This window comes from Lathyrus oleraceus, chromosome 4, assembly GCF_024323335.1.
Source record: "Lathyrus oleraceus cultivar Zhongwan6 chromosome 4, CAAS_Psat_ZW6_1.0, whole genome shotgun sequence".
Taxonomy (NCBI): domain Eukaryota; kingdom Viridiplantae; phylum Streptophyta; class Magnoliopsida; order Fabales; family Fabaceae; genus Lathyrus; species Lathyrus oleraceus.
This window is the reverse complement of record NC_066582.1, coordinates 131,741,476-131,760,002: the sequence shown is the minus strand read 5'-3', so window position 1 is coordinate 131,760,002 and position 18,527 is coordinate 131,741,476. Positions and strand designations below refer to the sequence as shown.

At 34.1% G+C, this 18,527-nt stretch overlaps 1 protein-coding gene and 1 long non-coding RNA gene across 2 annotated transcripts; both read left to right on the top strand.

The window, feature by feature from the left end:
* Positions 1-7,500: 7,500 nt before the first annotated feature.
* On the top strand, positions 7,501-9,231 carry LOC127074036 (uncharacterized). The gene is made up of 2 exons (XR_007785917.1): positions 7,501-7,968; positions 8,612-9,231. It is a non-coding gene; the product is annotated as an uncharacterized LOC127074036 (long non-coding RNA).
* Positions 9,232-14,055: 4,824 nt separating this feature from the next.
* Positions 14,056-14,550, top strand: LOC127136371 (secreted RxLR effector protein 161-like). Its single transcript, XM_051062933.1, has 2 exons — positions 14,056-14,152; positions 14,234-14,550. Exons 1-2 carry the CDS (start codon positions 14,056-14,058, stop codon positions 14,548-14,550), a joined length of 414 nt encoding a protein of 137 aa, XP_050918890.1.
* Positions 14,551-18,527: the final 3,977 nt, after the last annotated feature.

Below are 18,527 nucleotides of genomic sequence, written 5' to 3'. Positions count from 1 at the left end.
ACACCCAAATTCGCTCGATAACACCAAAATACGACAGATTTGCAAATTTGGGGTTTAAGTCCTTCACACTTGATATGTGCATTGCTTCAGCTACCACGGTGACACCACTATTATGCATAGTACTTTTATCATCTTGTTCTTTGGTATAAAATGTGTATCCATTAATCGCGTATGCGCTATAAGAAAAAACATGGAAACTTGGACCATATGCTAAGCATCTCAACCTTTCTGTTATTGAAGCGGGATCTGAATAATACTTTGAATAAATATGATCCTTAAACCAAGGTATAAAACATCGATTGTGCTCTCGTACTATCCAATTTTCATTTCTATTGGGATTTAAACCTCGGAGAACATCCTTGTGAATTTCAACATACGGCTCAACCTCATTCTCATTGTGCAGAACATACAAATGCACTTGATCCCGTTCGACCCTTGATACTGCCACGATTTTATTTCCAATTAGATTTTTTCCTTCTTTCTTTTCGACAAGCTGAGACTTGGGGAGTCCGATTGACTGAACATTAGACAAATATTCAGTACAAAACTCAATCGCTTCTTCAACAATGTATCTTTCAACCATACAACCTTCTGGTCGACTTCGGTTCTTCACGTACCCTTTTAATATTTTCATATAACGTTCAACAGGGTACATCCATCTCATATAAGCTGGTCCACACAATTGTGTCTCTTTCACAAGATGAACAACTAGATGTACCATTATGTCAAAAAATGATGGGGGAAAAAACATTTCAAGCTCACACAAAGTAATAACGATTTCTTTTTGCAACATTGGTAAGATCGCAGGATTGATCACCTTACTGCAAATTGACTTGAAGAAAGAACACAACTTAGTTATAGAGCTTCTTACTTTTTCTGGAAGAATAGAACGTATACCTATTGGGAGAAAATGTTCCATTATAACATGGCAATCATGGGTCTTTAAACTCTTTAACTTGAGGTCTTTCATAGACACAAGTCTTCTAATATCTGAAGAGTACCCTTCTGGAACTTTAACTTCACTTAGAAACTTACACAATGTTTTTTTCTCCTTTCTAGATAGAGTATAAGCAGCAGGAGGTAGATATGTTCGTTTTCCTTTCTTCAAGGGTCCTAATTCAGTTCTTATTCCCATCGCTATCAAGTCCTTTCTTGCCTTAAGGCCATCCTTAGACTTTCCTTGTATATTGAGTAACGTGCCAATAACACTTTCAAATACATTTTTTTCAATATGCATAACATCAAGAAAATGTCTCACATACAAGGACTTCCAATACGGCAATTCAAAAAAACTGACCTCTTCTTCCACCCACTTTTGACAAGTGTGTGGGCAAAAGGCTTGCCAAACTGAGTATCCAAATCTTTCACCTTTTCAAAAATTTGATCACCCGTCAATATAGGTGGAGCTCTGCCTTGTTCTGTCTCTCCATTGAACGCCTTTCTCCATCCACGGTAGTGATGATTTGAATTTAAGAATCTCCGATGACCGAGAAAGACATTCTTCTGACCAAACTCCAAGCGCTTCCAATCTGTTTTATCTTCACAAATAGGACACGCACATTGACCTTTTATGCTATACCCTGATAGATTTCCGTATGCTGGAAAATCATTAATTGTGCCAAACAACATCGCCCTCAAGTTGAAACTTTCTTTCCTATATCCATCATAAACCTCCACACCGGTCTCCCACAAAATCTTTAAATCTTCGATTAAGGGCTTCAAGTACACGTCTATGTCATTCCCTGGTTGTTTAGGTCCAGAAATCAACATAGACAACATCATGTACTTACGCTTCATACATAGCCATGGAGGTAGGTTATAAATCATAATAATCACAGGCCATGTACTGTGTGAGATACTCTGGATACCGTGTGGGTTCATTCCATTAGTAGATAATGCCAAGCGAAGGTTTCTTGATTCTTCTCCAAATTCAGGATAATCATTATCAATTTTCAACCACTATGGTGAATCTGCCGGATGTCGATACTTTCCATCTATAATTCTTTCATCTGCATGCCAGGTCAAGTGTCTTGAATCGGTTTCACTACGAAACATGCGTCTAAATCTCGGAATAACAGGAAAATACCACAAGACTTTTGCTGGAGACAACTTGTTCTTATATCGCGAGACACCGCATTTAGGACACTCATTTAACGATGCATACTCATTTCGAAACAAAACGCAATCGTTTGGACATGCATGTATCTTATCATAGCTCATGCCAATAGAGCACAACATCTTTTTGGTCTCATATGTTCGATTGGGAAGAACATTATCCTCAGGAAGCATATCTTTCAAAAGGGCTAATAACTCTGTGAAACTTTTATCCGACCACCCATTGCCCGCCTTTAAGTTGTACAACTTTAATACCGCAGACAATCTTGTGAATTTAGTGCAACCATCATACAAAGGTTTCTCTGCATCACTTACCAACCTCTCAAACATTTCGGGACAATCCTTAAGATCTCCTTCAAGTGCTTCTGCAATCTCTTCAACTCGATCACAATCGTATGTATCTACGCCACTATAGTTTGAGGCATAGGTCGTACTATCCCCCGGTTCAACATTCTCGTTACTTTTCTCACCATGCAAATTCCAACATGTATAACTTCGATCAATTCCATGCCTCATTAGATGCGATGTCAACTGAACTGCGTCAACCCGTTTCCCATAACAACAACCCAAGCAAGGACATATCATTCTACTGGGGTCTTCGGCGTGCGCAACGGTAAACTTAACGAATTCTGATACCCCATTCTCGTACTCTCTCGACAATCGATTGGAAGACATCCATGTATTATCCATTACTAATTAGAATAAACAAAAAACAATTTCAGAAGAGTTCAAACACATTCGGACCTAGGTTTCTAATGATACTGGTGTTGACACAAAATCATATGTTCATAGGTCGTATAACCCTAACTACTGGGTAATGTAGTCCCATTGCATGCGCTATCATGGTCACTAAAAACCAACAGTCAATTTCCTATTGCATGCGCTATCATGGTCGAAACAAACGTAGAAGGAGGAAACGTGCAGTAATAATGTAAAACAGAAATTGGGCAAAGCTAAAACAAAGCAATAACATAAAATAGAAATTGGGAAAAGCGTGTACCTTTGATTGGTAGAAGGAGGAAATGCGCAGTAATAATGTAGATCTAACAGAGGTGGAAGGAAAACGCCTTAGAACCCTAACGTGAAAAAGAACGAAAATAACAGATAGTGAAATAACAAAACGCGCAGTATGTTATAATTTTAATGTTTACTAAAGGGGACATTAGAGGGCGCTTGTGGAAAAAAAGCGCCCTCTAAAGGGGGCCTAAGAGGGCGCTTATGAAAGCGCTCTCTAAGGCTTTCCAGAAGCGCTTTATAAGCTGGAAATGCACATGGACTTATAACAGCGCTTTATTAAAAGCGCCCTCTAAGGGTAACCTTAGAGGGCGCTTTCTAAAAAGCGCCATGTATTGTTGTCCCTCTATCTCCTCCTTATTTTTTCCGTTTCACCTTAGAGGGCGCTTGTGGAAAAAAAGCGCCCTCTAAAGGGGGCCTAAGAGGGCGCTTATGAAAGCGCTCTCTAAGGCTTTCCAAAAGCGCTTTATAAGCTGGAAATGCACATGGACTTATAACAGCGCTTTATTAAAAGCGCCCTCTAAGGGTAACCTTAGAGGGCGCTTTCTAAAAAGCGCCATGTATTGTTGTCCCTCTATCTCCTCCTTATTTTTTCGCTTCACCTTAGAGGACGCTTTGTTACAAAAGCTCTCTCTAAAGTGCGCTGTCTATTGCTCCTTATTTTTCGCTTCACTTTAGAGAGCGCTTTTGTAGTAAAGCGCCCTCTAAGGTGCGCTGTCTATTCCAGTTTTTGGCGTAGTGACTTTATGAATGTCAGAAAGAGGATCATAGGTTTTAGCAGATTCAACAATACCACATGAACAGACAAATGAACATTTACATCAAGGAAGGGGATGATAGTTTTCCAAGTCATCTCAAAACACTTTCAATTGCGTAAAATGTTCCAAAAAAGTCAAGAGTACCTTGGCGGAATCGATACAAATCTTCTTGAATATCTGAAATGCGGAAAATGTCACTTTGTGAAAACCTAATGGGTAGATTCTTCCAAACTCCAACTGCAGTATCGACCCCTAACATAGACTTTGCACTTGTTTCTGAAATTGATTGTTGAATCCAAGAGAGAACCATTGTATTGTAGCAAATCCACTGCGCATAAAAAGGATCAAATATAGGAGGTTTGGGAAATGAGCAGTAGATGAATTTGTTCTTATTCTTCAAGATCAATGCAATGTGCATTAATCGTGACCAGTTATGGTAGTTCTTTGTTCTATGTTGGAGCAACAAGAATCAACGGCATGCTTTCATTCAGATGCAAATAGTAAGAGTTTGTAGAGTTTGTCGCAAAATCGAAGAAGCTCTGGTGATCCATGATGAGATGAAATCGATGAATGAGAAATATGCAGAAGGTGAAATCGATGGAAGAAGAAGAAAGAATGGTCACCAGAGCTCATTGAGCTATGATACCACGTTGATGTTAAGATAATGGCTAAGTGGAGAAGAAAGAGTTCTCGTATATTCAATCTAAATCTGAACTTTCTTACATATACATAGTGAATAGTGAAGTGAGCTGCATATATATCAAATACACAGAAGCATAAAAGTAAAGTTAAAATGTGTCCATCCATCATACTCCATTTAATAATAAAACTCAATCAAACAATTTATCAATAATTAATATTTTTTATTAATTGACCATAATTTATATTGATAATAATTTATTAATAACTGATAAGTAATTAAATTTTTATTTTTTAATTGATTAATTATATAATTAATTCAAATTAACATTTTTTGGGACTAAAATATTAATAATTGAGAGACAAAGTTTATTTGTCATCACAATTATTTGAAGTGAAAAGTGAATCACATACTAGCAAATACCCGTGTTGTCGCACGATATTGTTAATGATAATGTTATTTCGTAAATGTTGATAAAATATAAAATAATAATATATTTGATTGATTAAAAAAATCTAATATAAAAATTAACTGACATAGTTAAGATAAACAAATAATACAAGATTTATTTTTTATAAAATACTAAGACACTTTTAATATAATTGAATTAAATAATTATAATTAATGTAGTTTGTTTATTTAATATGTACACGAAATTGTCAATTGTCAAGATTAACTTTTATAAATTTGTAGCAAATTTGATTTTCTATTCAAATAATAGTTTCATATTTTTTTTATGTATTAGTGTTGTTTAATGTATTACTGATAAATATATATCTCATTTATTTTTATATTTATTAAAAAAGAAATTATAAAACACTAATTATTTAATAATGAATACTTGTCATGTATGAATTTTATCATAAATTATAATTAATTTAAAATAAATATTATTTTTATTTTACATTTTTTGGCTTGTAAATGTAGTTCCAATAACCACCAAAATATCATACACGGCTATAAAATTAAGGTTTGAATTTGAGACAAGTATTCTCTAACAATATTGACATTTGGCCGTTGATTTAAGTCTTACAAATATGCATTATCATTTTTATCTGGAGAATACTTAGAAAAATATTAAATTTAACTAATAAAAAACAAATTATAGATAGTATTCTTTAAAATTAATTTTTTGTATTATAATTATTCTCACTTTAATTTAAAATATATTTAAAAACATAAAATTTGAATAATTAGGGTGCTCACAAAGGATTCGATCCCTTGTGCCTATATATCCTCATCATGCAATGAGAAAGTCAGGATTCCATAGTCCGTGGTAGAAAATATGAATGAGTTAATTGTTTTTAATGACCAGTGTTAACGTTCGTGTTCTATAATCAACTTGTTTGTATGCTCGAGCATGAGAGACTTAAGTGTTTGTTTGTTTGTAATAGAATGGATGCGTTTGGATCGCACTCTAGCAGTTAAATATTACTCGTACGCTCACGCATGGAGGCTTAAGCTTCGTTCACGGTAGAACGGAAGTAACACGTCCTTTCTGAAAAGGTTTTGAACAAGAAAATGATGCCCAAAGACAGAAATGAGTTTGATGAGTTGAGTTTGCTTTTATTCTGAAAAGAAAGTCTTTATTAGAACTGCACTAAAGTCTATGAACGAAGACGAATACTTTGAGTAGCTAGGGTCTACGCCCCGTACTCAAAGATAGAATAGACAAGGATAGGAAAAATCCCTCTCATCATTCTTCCTCGCTTAAGGCTCAGGGTTCACAATTCTAATCAGTTTTTTAAATTGTTTTGATTTTATTCACAAAAATGGTTTTATTTTTACTGAAACAAAGAAAACAAATGGGAAAAGAAACTGTAGCAGGTTGAATGCTTGATCTTCAGTCTGCATCCCACATTTGTGTAGAAAGACTTGTCAATTATTCGATTTAAATTGCACTAAAGTCTATGAGTAGAGGTGAATACGATGAGTAACTGAGTCATTCGTCCAGTACCCAAAGATATTCAGAATAAGGATATGCATACTCCCTCTCACTCCTTTTCTACTACTTAAGGCTCATGACGTGAAATTTGCATCATAACTGGCGAGTGTTGAAGTTGAACATTTGTAGTGCTTGAAAAACAATCCAGCATGTCTGCTATATCTGACTTGTATTGAATTAGAAGTCTTGAACTTGATGATAGCTTGAGATCCAGTGCATCCAGTACAGGAAAATGGTATTATCAAGTGATCAAGAGATTTCTGATCATCTGAATAGACAGGGGAAATATGCATACTCAAAGGATTTAATTGATCAAAGCAAACTTTGATCAACTGAATCAATCGGGGGGGAAACCAATTGAAAATTCATGCTCAAAGAAATAAAGACTAGCAAAACCCTAGGGATTAAATTATAAATACCTAAGTCTAAGGGAACATGCCATGATTAAGGTGCAATCTAATCAGATAAAATCATATTAAGGTTCTAACAAGAAACAAATGATTAAATGATCAATTGAACCTAAAAAGGATTAATGTTAACTCTAATCAATTAAAATTCTAAATCAAGAATGCGAAACATGAATTAAAAATCAAACACATGGAAGAGTTAAGAAAATCACATGAATACAAGTAAGCAACAACTATCATGCAATTATGCTCTAAACCTAATCATGTAAACTAGGTTAGAACAATATCTTTTAATCATTTTCAATTAATCAAGCATTAATCTACTCAATTATTTCTAACTAACTAATCATGTAAAAACCAATTAAATTCTAACAATTAATTTCCATGTAAATTCATGAACAATTACTTAAAAATATTAAACAAAATTAAAGATAAAAAATGGAAATAAAAGGCAAAAATGAAACTCAAACATGGGTGAATGGTAGCAAAAATGATGTGTAGACAGCAAGGCCCATAGTTCTCAACCAGCCTTGAAATGGGGGTGCCACGCCATGGGAGGTGTTGTTAGCAAAAAAATGGGCCAAAAGCCCCAAACCAATAACACAAGCACTGAAAGGGAAATGGTGAATGGAATATAAACGTAACTCAGCATGCCACACATGTAATTGGAGTGCAAGTCATTGGACACACAAAACACGTGGTTCACGTGTTAAGAATAAAACTCAGAAGTAAATTCAAAACATGTTCTCCTTTCTCCTAACCTTCGCTCCCCCTCCGCCGCGCTGGAGGTCGCCTCCGACGGAGGAGGATACTCAATGACCATAATCAATACCTCATCTAATCCAGTTTCATAGCCTAAATCCAAAAATCAAAGTGTATATGTCTAATTCCTAAAAAAAACTCGAATCAAAGTAAATTATCTGAAGAACCCTAGCAATTCAAGAAGAAATTAAATCACACTCTCTCGGAGTAAAATCCCTAGAGGTTAGGGCTTTGACTCCCCTAACCTTATGCTACATACTGGTAACTCCTACATAGTGAAATGGTGAAGAAGAAGATGAAGACTCACCGGAGCAGCGCCAGAGTCAGGTTAAAAATCTTCGAATCCTCTTGAAACTCCTTATTCCTCTTTGTTCTTATCTTCTACTTCTTCTCAATCTTTGAACTGTGATGGTTATGTGAACGCACGAGAGAGAAAGTGTGAATCGTGAAAAGCAAAGCTTACAAGCTCTAAGAACGATGATGTGATTGTAACTGTGTGAAAAGTGAATCGTGGGAGTGATGATGAGTGAATGATTCTTGATCAGGGTGAGTTGTATTTATAGAGTGGATGCTTAACTGAATTGATCTAACATAGTTAGATTGTGAAGTGAAAGGTTGTTAGGAGTTAGGTCACAGAGTTAGATTCCGTTAATTCAGTTACTTAGTTTGTTAGTTAATGGAAAAAATTAGTTATGGATAAACTGAGTTAGTTAAAAATGAAAATGCAATCTGAGTTGAATGGAAATCGTGAATTATAACAATTGTTGAATGCAAGTTTAAGTGGAATTTTGGTTAAATTGAATTTATGAAATATGAGTTAGTGTGATGTCTGATGTTAATATGCTATGCTCGATGTTAAGTGTTATTAATCTAGATTACAATATTAAACTGAGTTCAAGCTTGATATGCATTAATTGGTCCGCTGATATGAATGTTTTCTTTGTTGATGACTGATGTTTATGGTTTGTAGAAATGACGCCTTACCAAGATGTGGTGCAGGATTGCTGGTCTGTTGGCTTGTGGTTGGTTGGTCAGTGTTGGCGCAATGGTATGCAAGATGGTTGGCAAGGTGGTTGAAAATGTTTGGATGGTGGTTCGAATGTTCATTGCTTGCAGGATGATGCAAGATTGCTTGATTGTTGCAACTGACCTGACTTGGTATTGTTGCAGAGTTTATATATGCTGCTTGGATCATGTTTTGGTCTAGGCTTGGCAGGTTATGTTGTTGGATTTTTTGTAGAGTTTGTGTGCTAATGTTACAGGGTGCTAGGCTTTTGGATTTGCCCTGGCTTATTTTTTTAAAAGGATAATGGTGTAGGTTTATGGTTAGGTCCTGCTTAAGGCTCAATGCCAGGCTAGACTTAAAATGAGCTTGGTTATGTCTTGCTTGCCTTAGGACTGTTTGTATAGGTCTTAAGTGTTGTTCATGGTTGTTTGGCATGATTTTGTGTGTGTTGTAATATCATGTATGTGTGTATTTATAATTTGGTCTTGGTTATGTATATGTTAAGTCATTTGGTCATGGTTGTAATGGAATGAACATGGTTTAAGTATTGGTTTGAAATGAACATGGTTTATGTGATTTTTGGATCTTAGGTTTTTATGTGGGTGATTGATAGAAAAGAACAATACCATTAGGGATTGAGGGATGATAGCATGATAAGTTGACCTTGCTCAACTGGTTGACCAAAAAGTCAACAATTGACCAAAAGTCAACTTATGCAAAAAATGATGTAATCTTGTAATTTTTTCCTCAATGCAAGGTATGGACTATAAAATGAATGAAATGGACTTCTTTTGTTAAAAAATGTGCTAATGATACCATGAACCAATAGAATCCAATTGACCAACTTCCAAATTCAATGAAACCAATTGGAACCAAATGACTTGAATGAATGAATGGAACCTAATGATCATGCTATGACTTGACCAAAATAAACAGTGAAACTTGAACCAATGGGCCTCAAATGCACATTGGCACACTAGGAAACCAATGATGACCAAAATAGCCAATGGATGAAGTGACTTAGATCAAATAAGACCAATGACAATATGCAATGAAATATGAATGTAAGCATGCCTTAGACCAATCACAAGGCACCATGGACTACGGTTTAACTAGGTTAAAACTCAAAGTCAAGCAATAACCAAAGCCTTAAACCAAGTGAGTAATCAACACAAACAAATCATCAATGCCATGAGCCAACTAGGGTTTCATACCCCTCAAATCATACCACAAGGTTCATAAAACTCAAGATCAAAAATTAGTGTTTAACATGGAATGAACACCAAGATGCAACCCTTAAGGCCTCAAGCATCTAGTAACTAGGGTTTTGCACCTTGATTACCATGATGGGCTCTTCTTAATGACTGTAGCATCACACCTCTTAAGACTTGATCCTCAAGCAAACCCTAGCTCATTATTAAGTATAGTCAACCTTACACCTTTGAATTTGTGATGAAATTAGTACACTAGATGACATGGATGTTCATGAATGCAAATGAATCTTAAACCAAAAGAAAAGGGGAAGGAAATTTTGGGGTATGACAGGATGGTCTGTTCAGTTTGTATGGAGGTCTAAGGTTGGAAAGAAAAGGTTTATTCTATGGTGAGAAAAGAAAAGATGCTTTTCTGAAAAGTTTAAAGAAGAGGAACATGAAAACTGAATAAAAATGGAAAATGGTTTCACTGAGTTTTTGATTTTTCATCACCACAAAGCAGTCTGACCAATGAGAAAGAGTTTTTTTTCTTCCTTTAAAGTGAAAGCGTGTGGCCTTGTGAGAGATATTGGGAGAGAGGAAACAGTTCATGGCAAGAGAAAAGGATGAGACACGTGTTGCATTGTTAATGAATCTATGGAGTCTTATGATAAGAAGCTCCCAATTAAATGGGGACGCGTGGCATATTTTTGTGTGGATCTCCCTCCATTATTCTCTTATTTCTTTTTCTTAGTTTCATTTATTTATTTATTTTTTCTATTTTTTGATTGGATGATAAAATGCACATGGATAACCAATATGGATCTTTGATTAATCCTGATTCAATGGCCAAAATAAAATCAAAGAAACACATATGGTTAACTAATTGTAAATGCCTAAAATGCCCCCTCTAGAAGCTTTAATTGATCTAAAACAAATTAAATCAATTAAATCAAATAGAATTCACAATTTTTAAAATAAACATGATAAAATTAAAATACAAAGATGGATAATTCTAATTAATTTTTCTGATAAATTTGATAAAAGATAAAAATAAAAGGGATAAAAATGAATAAAATCGGGCACAAAAATGCCCGGAAAATTAAACTAAATGCACTAAAGTGATCAGCATGAAATAAACTTATGAAGAAAAGACAAGTTTTGATCAATTTTTGAAATAAAATTTAATCGATTAAAAGGCTTAGGTTTGTCAAAATGCGACCGAAAAATGAGTCAAAAAAATAAAATGAGCACGCCAAGTTAAAATACGCGAATCGTAGGTTAATAAAACTAACGTCTATTTCCCGATTTTTAAATTTTTTCCCCGCTAATTTTACGTATATTTGAAAATTGATTCAACCAATTTGTCTGTAGATCCGAAAATTTATTATGGCCGACATTTTAGGCATTATGCATGATGAAATGCGTGTTATGTTATACAGATGATGCAAAGTAAAGCAAAGTCAGATACATGAAAAATTTAAAATGCCAATACAAAATTGGGGTATAACACTAGGTTGATTGAGCAAGGAAGCCTCTTGTATGAGGACTTGAGTAGAAGTCTCTTTCTACGTTGATTGACCTGTAAGTTGAGTGTGCACCTAAGAGGAGGGGGAAGGGGGGTGAATTAGTTAATATGAAACTTTTTTCTGGTTTTTGACTTGTTTTAAGAATCTTTCCTAAGTGATTACTATGTGATGAAATCGGTAAATGCAAAAAGATAAAGAACACCGAGAGATATCCTGGTTCCCCTCACAGTCCGAGAGTACTCCAGTCCCCTTTTAACATGAAAGAGATTTTAATATTGTTAGGACTTATACAAGATTCTTCCTAGTCTTCCTATATAGACACTAACAATCACAACAAGAACAATCCTCTTGGATTTTTCACTAAGTTCAAAAAGAGAACAATCCTCCCTTTAATGAACCTTTTGTTTCCAACAATCCTGGACAACAAGGATACACAAAGTAATCTGAATTTTTTATAAGTATGTGAAATGGAATTGTATAAGTATCAATCTATGTATTGATCTTCTCCTTATAACAAACAAATTCATGATCAATCCATAAGTATTTATTCAAGACTTGAAATAATATGAAACTTGTCTTTGCCTTAGAAGTCTTTGAGCAATTTCTTTTTGACCATCCATTCTTGCTTTGTAGAATCTTATCATCACCAAAACACTTGAGAAGCATGCCTTCATATTCTCCCCATTTTTGATGATGAAATCCATATCTTGAAAGTTTTCTTCAATCTTGTTTCTTTAACACAAAATGCTCCCCCTTGATCAATGCTCAAAAGAGTTTTTGCTAGCTGGACTTTGTTAGAGAAAAAGCATACAACATAATAACAATAATTCTCCCCCTTTGTCACTACCAAAAAGGAAGGGAAAAGACTTTGATTAATTATAGAGTATAATGAATAAATATTTAAGAATTATATGTTACCTTCATTTAAAATTCCAAGCTCTCTTCTAATTTTGTAAAAAACATCTCGAGAAAGCGGCTTTGTGAAGATATCCACGAGTTGATTTTGAGTATCGATGAAAGAAATATCAATATCATATTTTAGAACATGATCCCTTAATAAGTGATGTCTAATTTCAATGTGTTTGGTTCTCGAGTTCATGATTGGATTCTTTGAAATATTGATTGCACTTGTATTGTCGCATTTGAGAGAGATGCTACCTAGATTTACACCATAGTCAAGAAGTTGTTGCTTCACATATTTCTTGAACGCCTTGAATGCATCACTTTTCTGCACTAAAAATAATATCCAAGTGTATCTAGAAAAATCATTAACAATAACTAAAGCATACACATTACCTCCGAAGCTTCTTGTTCTTGATGGACCAAATAAGTCCATGTGCAACAATTGTAGTGGCCTTGTAGTGGATACCACATTCTTTGATATGAAAGTTGATTTGGTTTGTTTTCCCTTTTGACATGTATCACATAATCTATCTTTGAAAAACTTTATCATATGCAATCCAATAAAAAGATCATGCTTTATTAGCTTATTCAAATATTCCATATGAATATGAGTGAATCTTTTATGCTAGAGCCAAGAATCATTATTGTTTGCCATGAGACATTTTACCTTCAAAGACAAATCATTAAGGGAGATCATTAATATATTATTAAATATTTTACCTTTGAGTTTTACCTCATGTGTGACTTCATTTTCAATCAAGCATTCATCCTTGGTGAACTTGATCTTGAAGCCTTTGTCACAAAGTTGGCTAATACTTAGAAGATTGTGCTTTAGTCCTTCAACATAAAGAACATCTTCAATGGATGTGAAAGATGGTGCTCCAACTTTTCCTACGCCAAGAATTATTCATTTGTTGTTATCTCCATATGTAACATAACCCTTAGTCTTAAGCACTAGATTTGAAAATTTGCTAATGTCTCCTGATATATGCTTGGAACAACCACTATCGAGATACCAAAGGTTTGATGTGGTTTTCAAGCATACCTACAAAATAAATCAAGTTTTGTTAGGTATCAAAATTGCTTTGGGTCCTTCATAATTAGTACCTTTCTTTATCCACACATAATGTCCACTTGCTACACTAAAGTTTCTAACATAGCAAGCATTAGGTGTATAGCCAATTATTACACAATAAAAACAAGTAGGTTCACAATTGCTTCTATATCTAGGAACATAAGATTTCTTTTTAATAAATCTTTTCCTTTTAGGATATTGATGAACAACTTTTGGTTTGTTCACTTTCTATTTCAATGGTTGGTCATTAGCTTTAACATAAATAGTTTTACTAGAACTTGGTTTGGAAAACTTTGAATAACCAAGTCCACTTTTATCATTGGAATATTTTTGTTGACTAAGGACACCTTCCAGCCCAATTTGTCCTTTCCCATAACTTTTGAGAACTCTTTTTAATTGGACAATTTGGAAAGAAAATGATTTACAATTTTGACATGCAAAATTCTTTTTTTCACTAATCATCTTTTGTTTTTCATCTTCAACATCTTTTTCCATTGTCACGACTTTTTCTTCTAGAGGTGAAATTAGTTTCTTTTGTGATGATATTGTTTTATACATAATTTTAAATTCTTTAAGAAGTTCATTTATGGAACCTTTTGCATCACTATCATAAAGATAAAAATCGTTACTAACCTCATCTTCTTCATCATCGAAATGGTGTGAAGCGATCAATACTAAATTTGCAAAGAACTTCTCAAAAGATTTGACATGGATACTTGCAAAGATATAGCCACTCCAATGGGATCGGGGGCATATCTTGATCATGACGAATCTGGAACTCCAATTGATATCACTAAGTATCGAGGTGTGATCGGTTCCTTGGTGTATCTAACAGCTAGTTGACCCGACATTATGTTTAGTGTCTATTTATGTGTTCGTTTTCAAGCTTGTTTGAGGGAATCTCATCTCACTACTGTGAAGAGAATAATGAATTATTTCAAAGGAACATCCAATGTCGGCTTATGGTACCCCAAAGGTAGTATATGTAGTCTTGTTGGTTTCTCTGGTGCAGATTATGCAAGATATAAGACAGACAGGAAAAGCACGAGTGGAACATGTCACATTTTTGAAAATGCTCTAGTTTCTTGGTCATGTAAAAAGCAAGCGAGTATGGTTCTCAGCACTGCAGAAGCAGAATATATTGCCTCCAGTAGTTATTATGCACAAATACTTCCAGGCACTGGTACAATGGTAATCGGTTAACCAAAAACAGCTAACCGATTAACACCCCTTTTCATGTGTGTTTTCTGCATATTTTGATGTTGTAATCGATTAACCATATACGGTTAACCGATTACACCTGGGACGAATTACCATATGTGTTTGACTTTTTCTTCTAGAGATGAAATTAGTTTCTTTTGTGATGATACTATTTTATACATAACTTTTCATTCTTTAAGAAGTTCATTTATGACACCCTGTGCATCACTATCATAAAGAGAAAAATCGTTACTAACCTCATCTTCTTCATCATCAGAATGGTGTGAAGCCATCAATGCTAAATTTACACATTCTTCGCTTTCAGATTCGGATGAAGAACTTATCTCATTATCTTCCCATGCAACATATGCCTTTTTATTCTTGAATTCCTTCTTGCCTTTAAAGCCACCTTTCTTGGAGAGTTTCGGACAATCCGACTTTATATGACCTTGCTTTCCACATTCATAGCATGTGACATCTTGTGAGACGTGGAAGCCTCCCTTTTCCTGAAATGTTTATTTCTTTTTGCATAAAAGGATTTGTATTTTTTACCAAAAAACTTACCAAGCCTTTTAACAAGGAGCATGGAATTTTCATCTTCCTCCGGTGCGCCATCATCTTTATCTTATTTTAATTATACTTTCAAAGTAATGCCTTTGGATTTATTCTCTTGAATTTCATGTTTTTCAAGTCTCCCAAGTTCAAGTTCATGTTCTTGCATTTTTCCGAATAATGATGCAGGCGTCATGGTAGAAAGACTTTTCTTCTCCGATATAGCTGTCACTTTTGGTTGCAATTCTCTAGTCAAGGATCTTAGCACTTTAAGGTTGAGATAATCATTTGTAAAGGTATTTTCGAGTGCAATTAAATGATTCCTCAAGTCAACAAATCTTTTCTACAATGCTGAGAGCCACACTCGCTTGCTTTTTACATGACCAAGAAACTAGAGCAATATATTCTGTGGTGCTTTTTACATGACCCAGAAACTAGAGCAATATATTTTGTGGTGCTTTTTACATGACCAAGAAATGTTCAGAACATTTTCAATGACTCTCAGAACACATGGATTCTCCGGGCTGCATTCTGAACATTTCATATTCTGGACTCAATGTGTTCAATCTGGATCTTTTAACTTCAGCGGTTCCTTCATGAGTTTCCACCCAAGTCTCCCATATTTCTTTTGCTGATTTACATTGAGAGATATGGAAAATCTCGTCCATACTTAATGCACTTTGGAGAAGATTGATATCTTTATTTTCATTAAGTATTCTTTTCTTATCATCTTTATCATAAGAACTTTTAACCTTAGGAGTGCCAACACCATTAACCACACTAGTTGGATTATGCTGACCATTTTCAACGGCTTCCCATATACCATCTCCTTGTGCTTCTAAATGTGCCTTCATGCGGATTTTCCAGAAGTTAAAATATTCTCTAGAAAATAGAGGGGGTTTGTTGGTACTACCACCATCTTTGAAAACCGAGTTTATGCCAGCGGAAGCCATACTGGATCTTGAAGGAACAGGTTACCCATAACTTGCTCTGATACCAATTATAAGTTGAGTGTGCACCTAAGACGGGGTGAATTAGGTACTATGAATGTTTTTCCGGTTTTTGACTTGTTTTAAGAATCTTCCCTAAGTGATTACTATGTGATGAAATGAAACTGTAATAATAAGAATCTTTCCAATTAACAATCCTGGATAACAAGGATACATAAAGTAATATGAATTTTTTATAAGTATGTGAAATGGAACTGTATAAGTATCAATCTATAGATTGATCTTCTCCTTATAACAAACAAATCTCTTAATGATATACAAGTGTTCACTATGAATGAAATGAAACTTAGAGTGTTTTTTATGAATGTTAAGTGCAGAAAGTTTCACTCTTAAAATTCTGGTTTTGAACACTTAGAGAATTTTTGAAAGATGAAGAGAATATTTGAATGTTTGAAAATATGAAGAAGGAGGTGAGATTAAAATCTTAAGAAATAGTGTTTATATAGCCCTAATGAACAACTACAAATGAGTACAAACCATGAAAGGATGCCATGCTTCAAGAACTAATTTTGAAAACCAAAGGAATGAAAAAATGCAATTTTTTCAAGCACTAGTACAGTGGTAATCGGTTAACCAAAAATGGTTAATCGGTTACACCCTTGTAACATGCAAAACATTTGAATTTTTTTTCCTGTTAATCGATTAGCACAATGCTATTAACCGATTAACAGCCATGCAGAATGCAAAAATAGTTATTTTTCAAAGAGAAAAACTTTGGCAAGATGCATCCAAGCATTTTAAACAAACATGATATGAATGTATAAGGACTTGAACACTTGTATACTCATTAGAAAGGTTGAATGCTATATACCTTATCATTCATGATCAATCCATAAGTATTTCTTCAAGGCTTGACATAATATGAAACTTGCCTTTGCTTTAGAAGTATTTGAGCCATATCTTTTTGTCAATCCATTCTTGCTTTGTAGAATCTTGTCATCATAAAAACATTTGAGAAGCATGCCTTCACATGACCATTGAAGTCTCTTGCAAGTGTGCTTGATCAATTTATAACTTGTTTGGTTATAGTGAAAAAGCTCTGGTTAAGGCAAGGAGACTGGACTAATCTCAATTGAGGAGAGGAACTATGATAATCTTTATGTGTTGATTAGATTTATTTCTGAAATTTATACTTTGGCTGTTGTTTTAATTCTGATAGCAGAGTCTGAACACTGTTCAGAATCTGAAGTTGTTGGTTCAGAAGAAAAGTCAATTTTTGGATATACACAATTCAACCCACAGTCTTGTGTATTTTTCTCACCTTCAGTCAAAACACCAACGACACAATTCCAACTTTCTTTCAGAATTGGAAAACAAATTAAGCAACTAATTGTGACATAGTAAGTTAGGCCCTGTTGCGATCATGCAATTTTGAAACTTTATCTATAAATAAAAAATGTGTTTAGTCATTAGGGTTATTATTTTTGAAGAGTCTAATGCGTATTTTTGTACCAAGGAGAGGAAGAAACGAATACTACCTATATGGGATTCATTCCCAATCGTTGTAAGTCTTTATTTTTGTTTTCTAATTATTAAATTCATGAATCCCTTAATGATGAGTGACTAGTTCTCTTAGATAAGGTCCCCTCTAGATATTTCTACCCTAAATATGTGACCTATAAAATTCTTGTAATTATTGTTAGATAAAATTCGTATTCATTTAAGTTGAATTTGGAGTTAATTTAAATTTTATTTAATTTGGAATGTGTGTATAAGTAAAAGTCGAGTTTTTAGTTTGTTAGAGATCTTTTTCAATTGTAACATAATTTCAATTCAGAAAAAGTTAGTTATAACTTTTCTCTATTCTCTCTCTCTCTCTCTCTCTCTCTCTCTCTCTCTCTCTATATATATATATATATATATATATATATATATATATATATATATATATATATATATATATATATATATGTATATCTATTTATCTATCTATCTATCTTCCATCTTCATAATCTTTATCTTCTTCCTCTTGTGCATCAACAATTGGTATCAGAGTCTGGTTAAGAATTGGATGCTTGAAATTGTGCATTGTAGCACTCAGAAGTAGCTGGAAGATGTTAAGACTGGGCACTTTATCCAATTGAGGGATGAAATTGGTGTTGTTAATTTTGATTAGTTGAATATGAATTAAGGTATGATGTTATATATAATTCAGATTCAAGCTTAAAAGATTCAGAAAATGTGATATGGATCATGTAGCGGTAAATTCATGATCATCAAGCTATGGATAAGCTTAACGTCAATAAAACCAGAGTTGCCACCGCGCTTTTTATGTTTCCAAAGGAAAAGGGAAAAATACGAAAAAAAAACCAAAGATAATAAGTTTTCAAATCAAAACTAATAAAATTCCAGAGAATATAGATAAGGGGGTTGGTTACACAGAGGAAAGATGTTAGCACCCAAAGTATCCTAGGTACT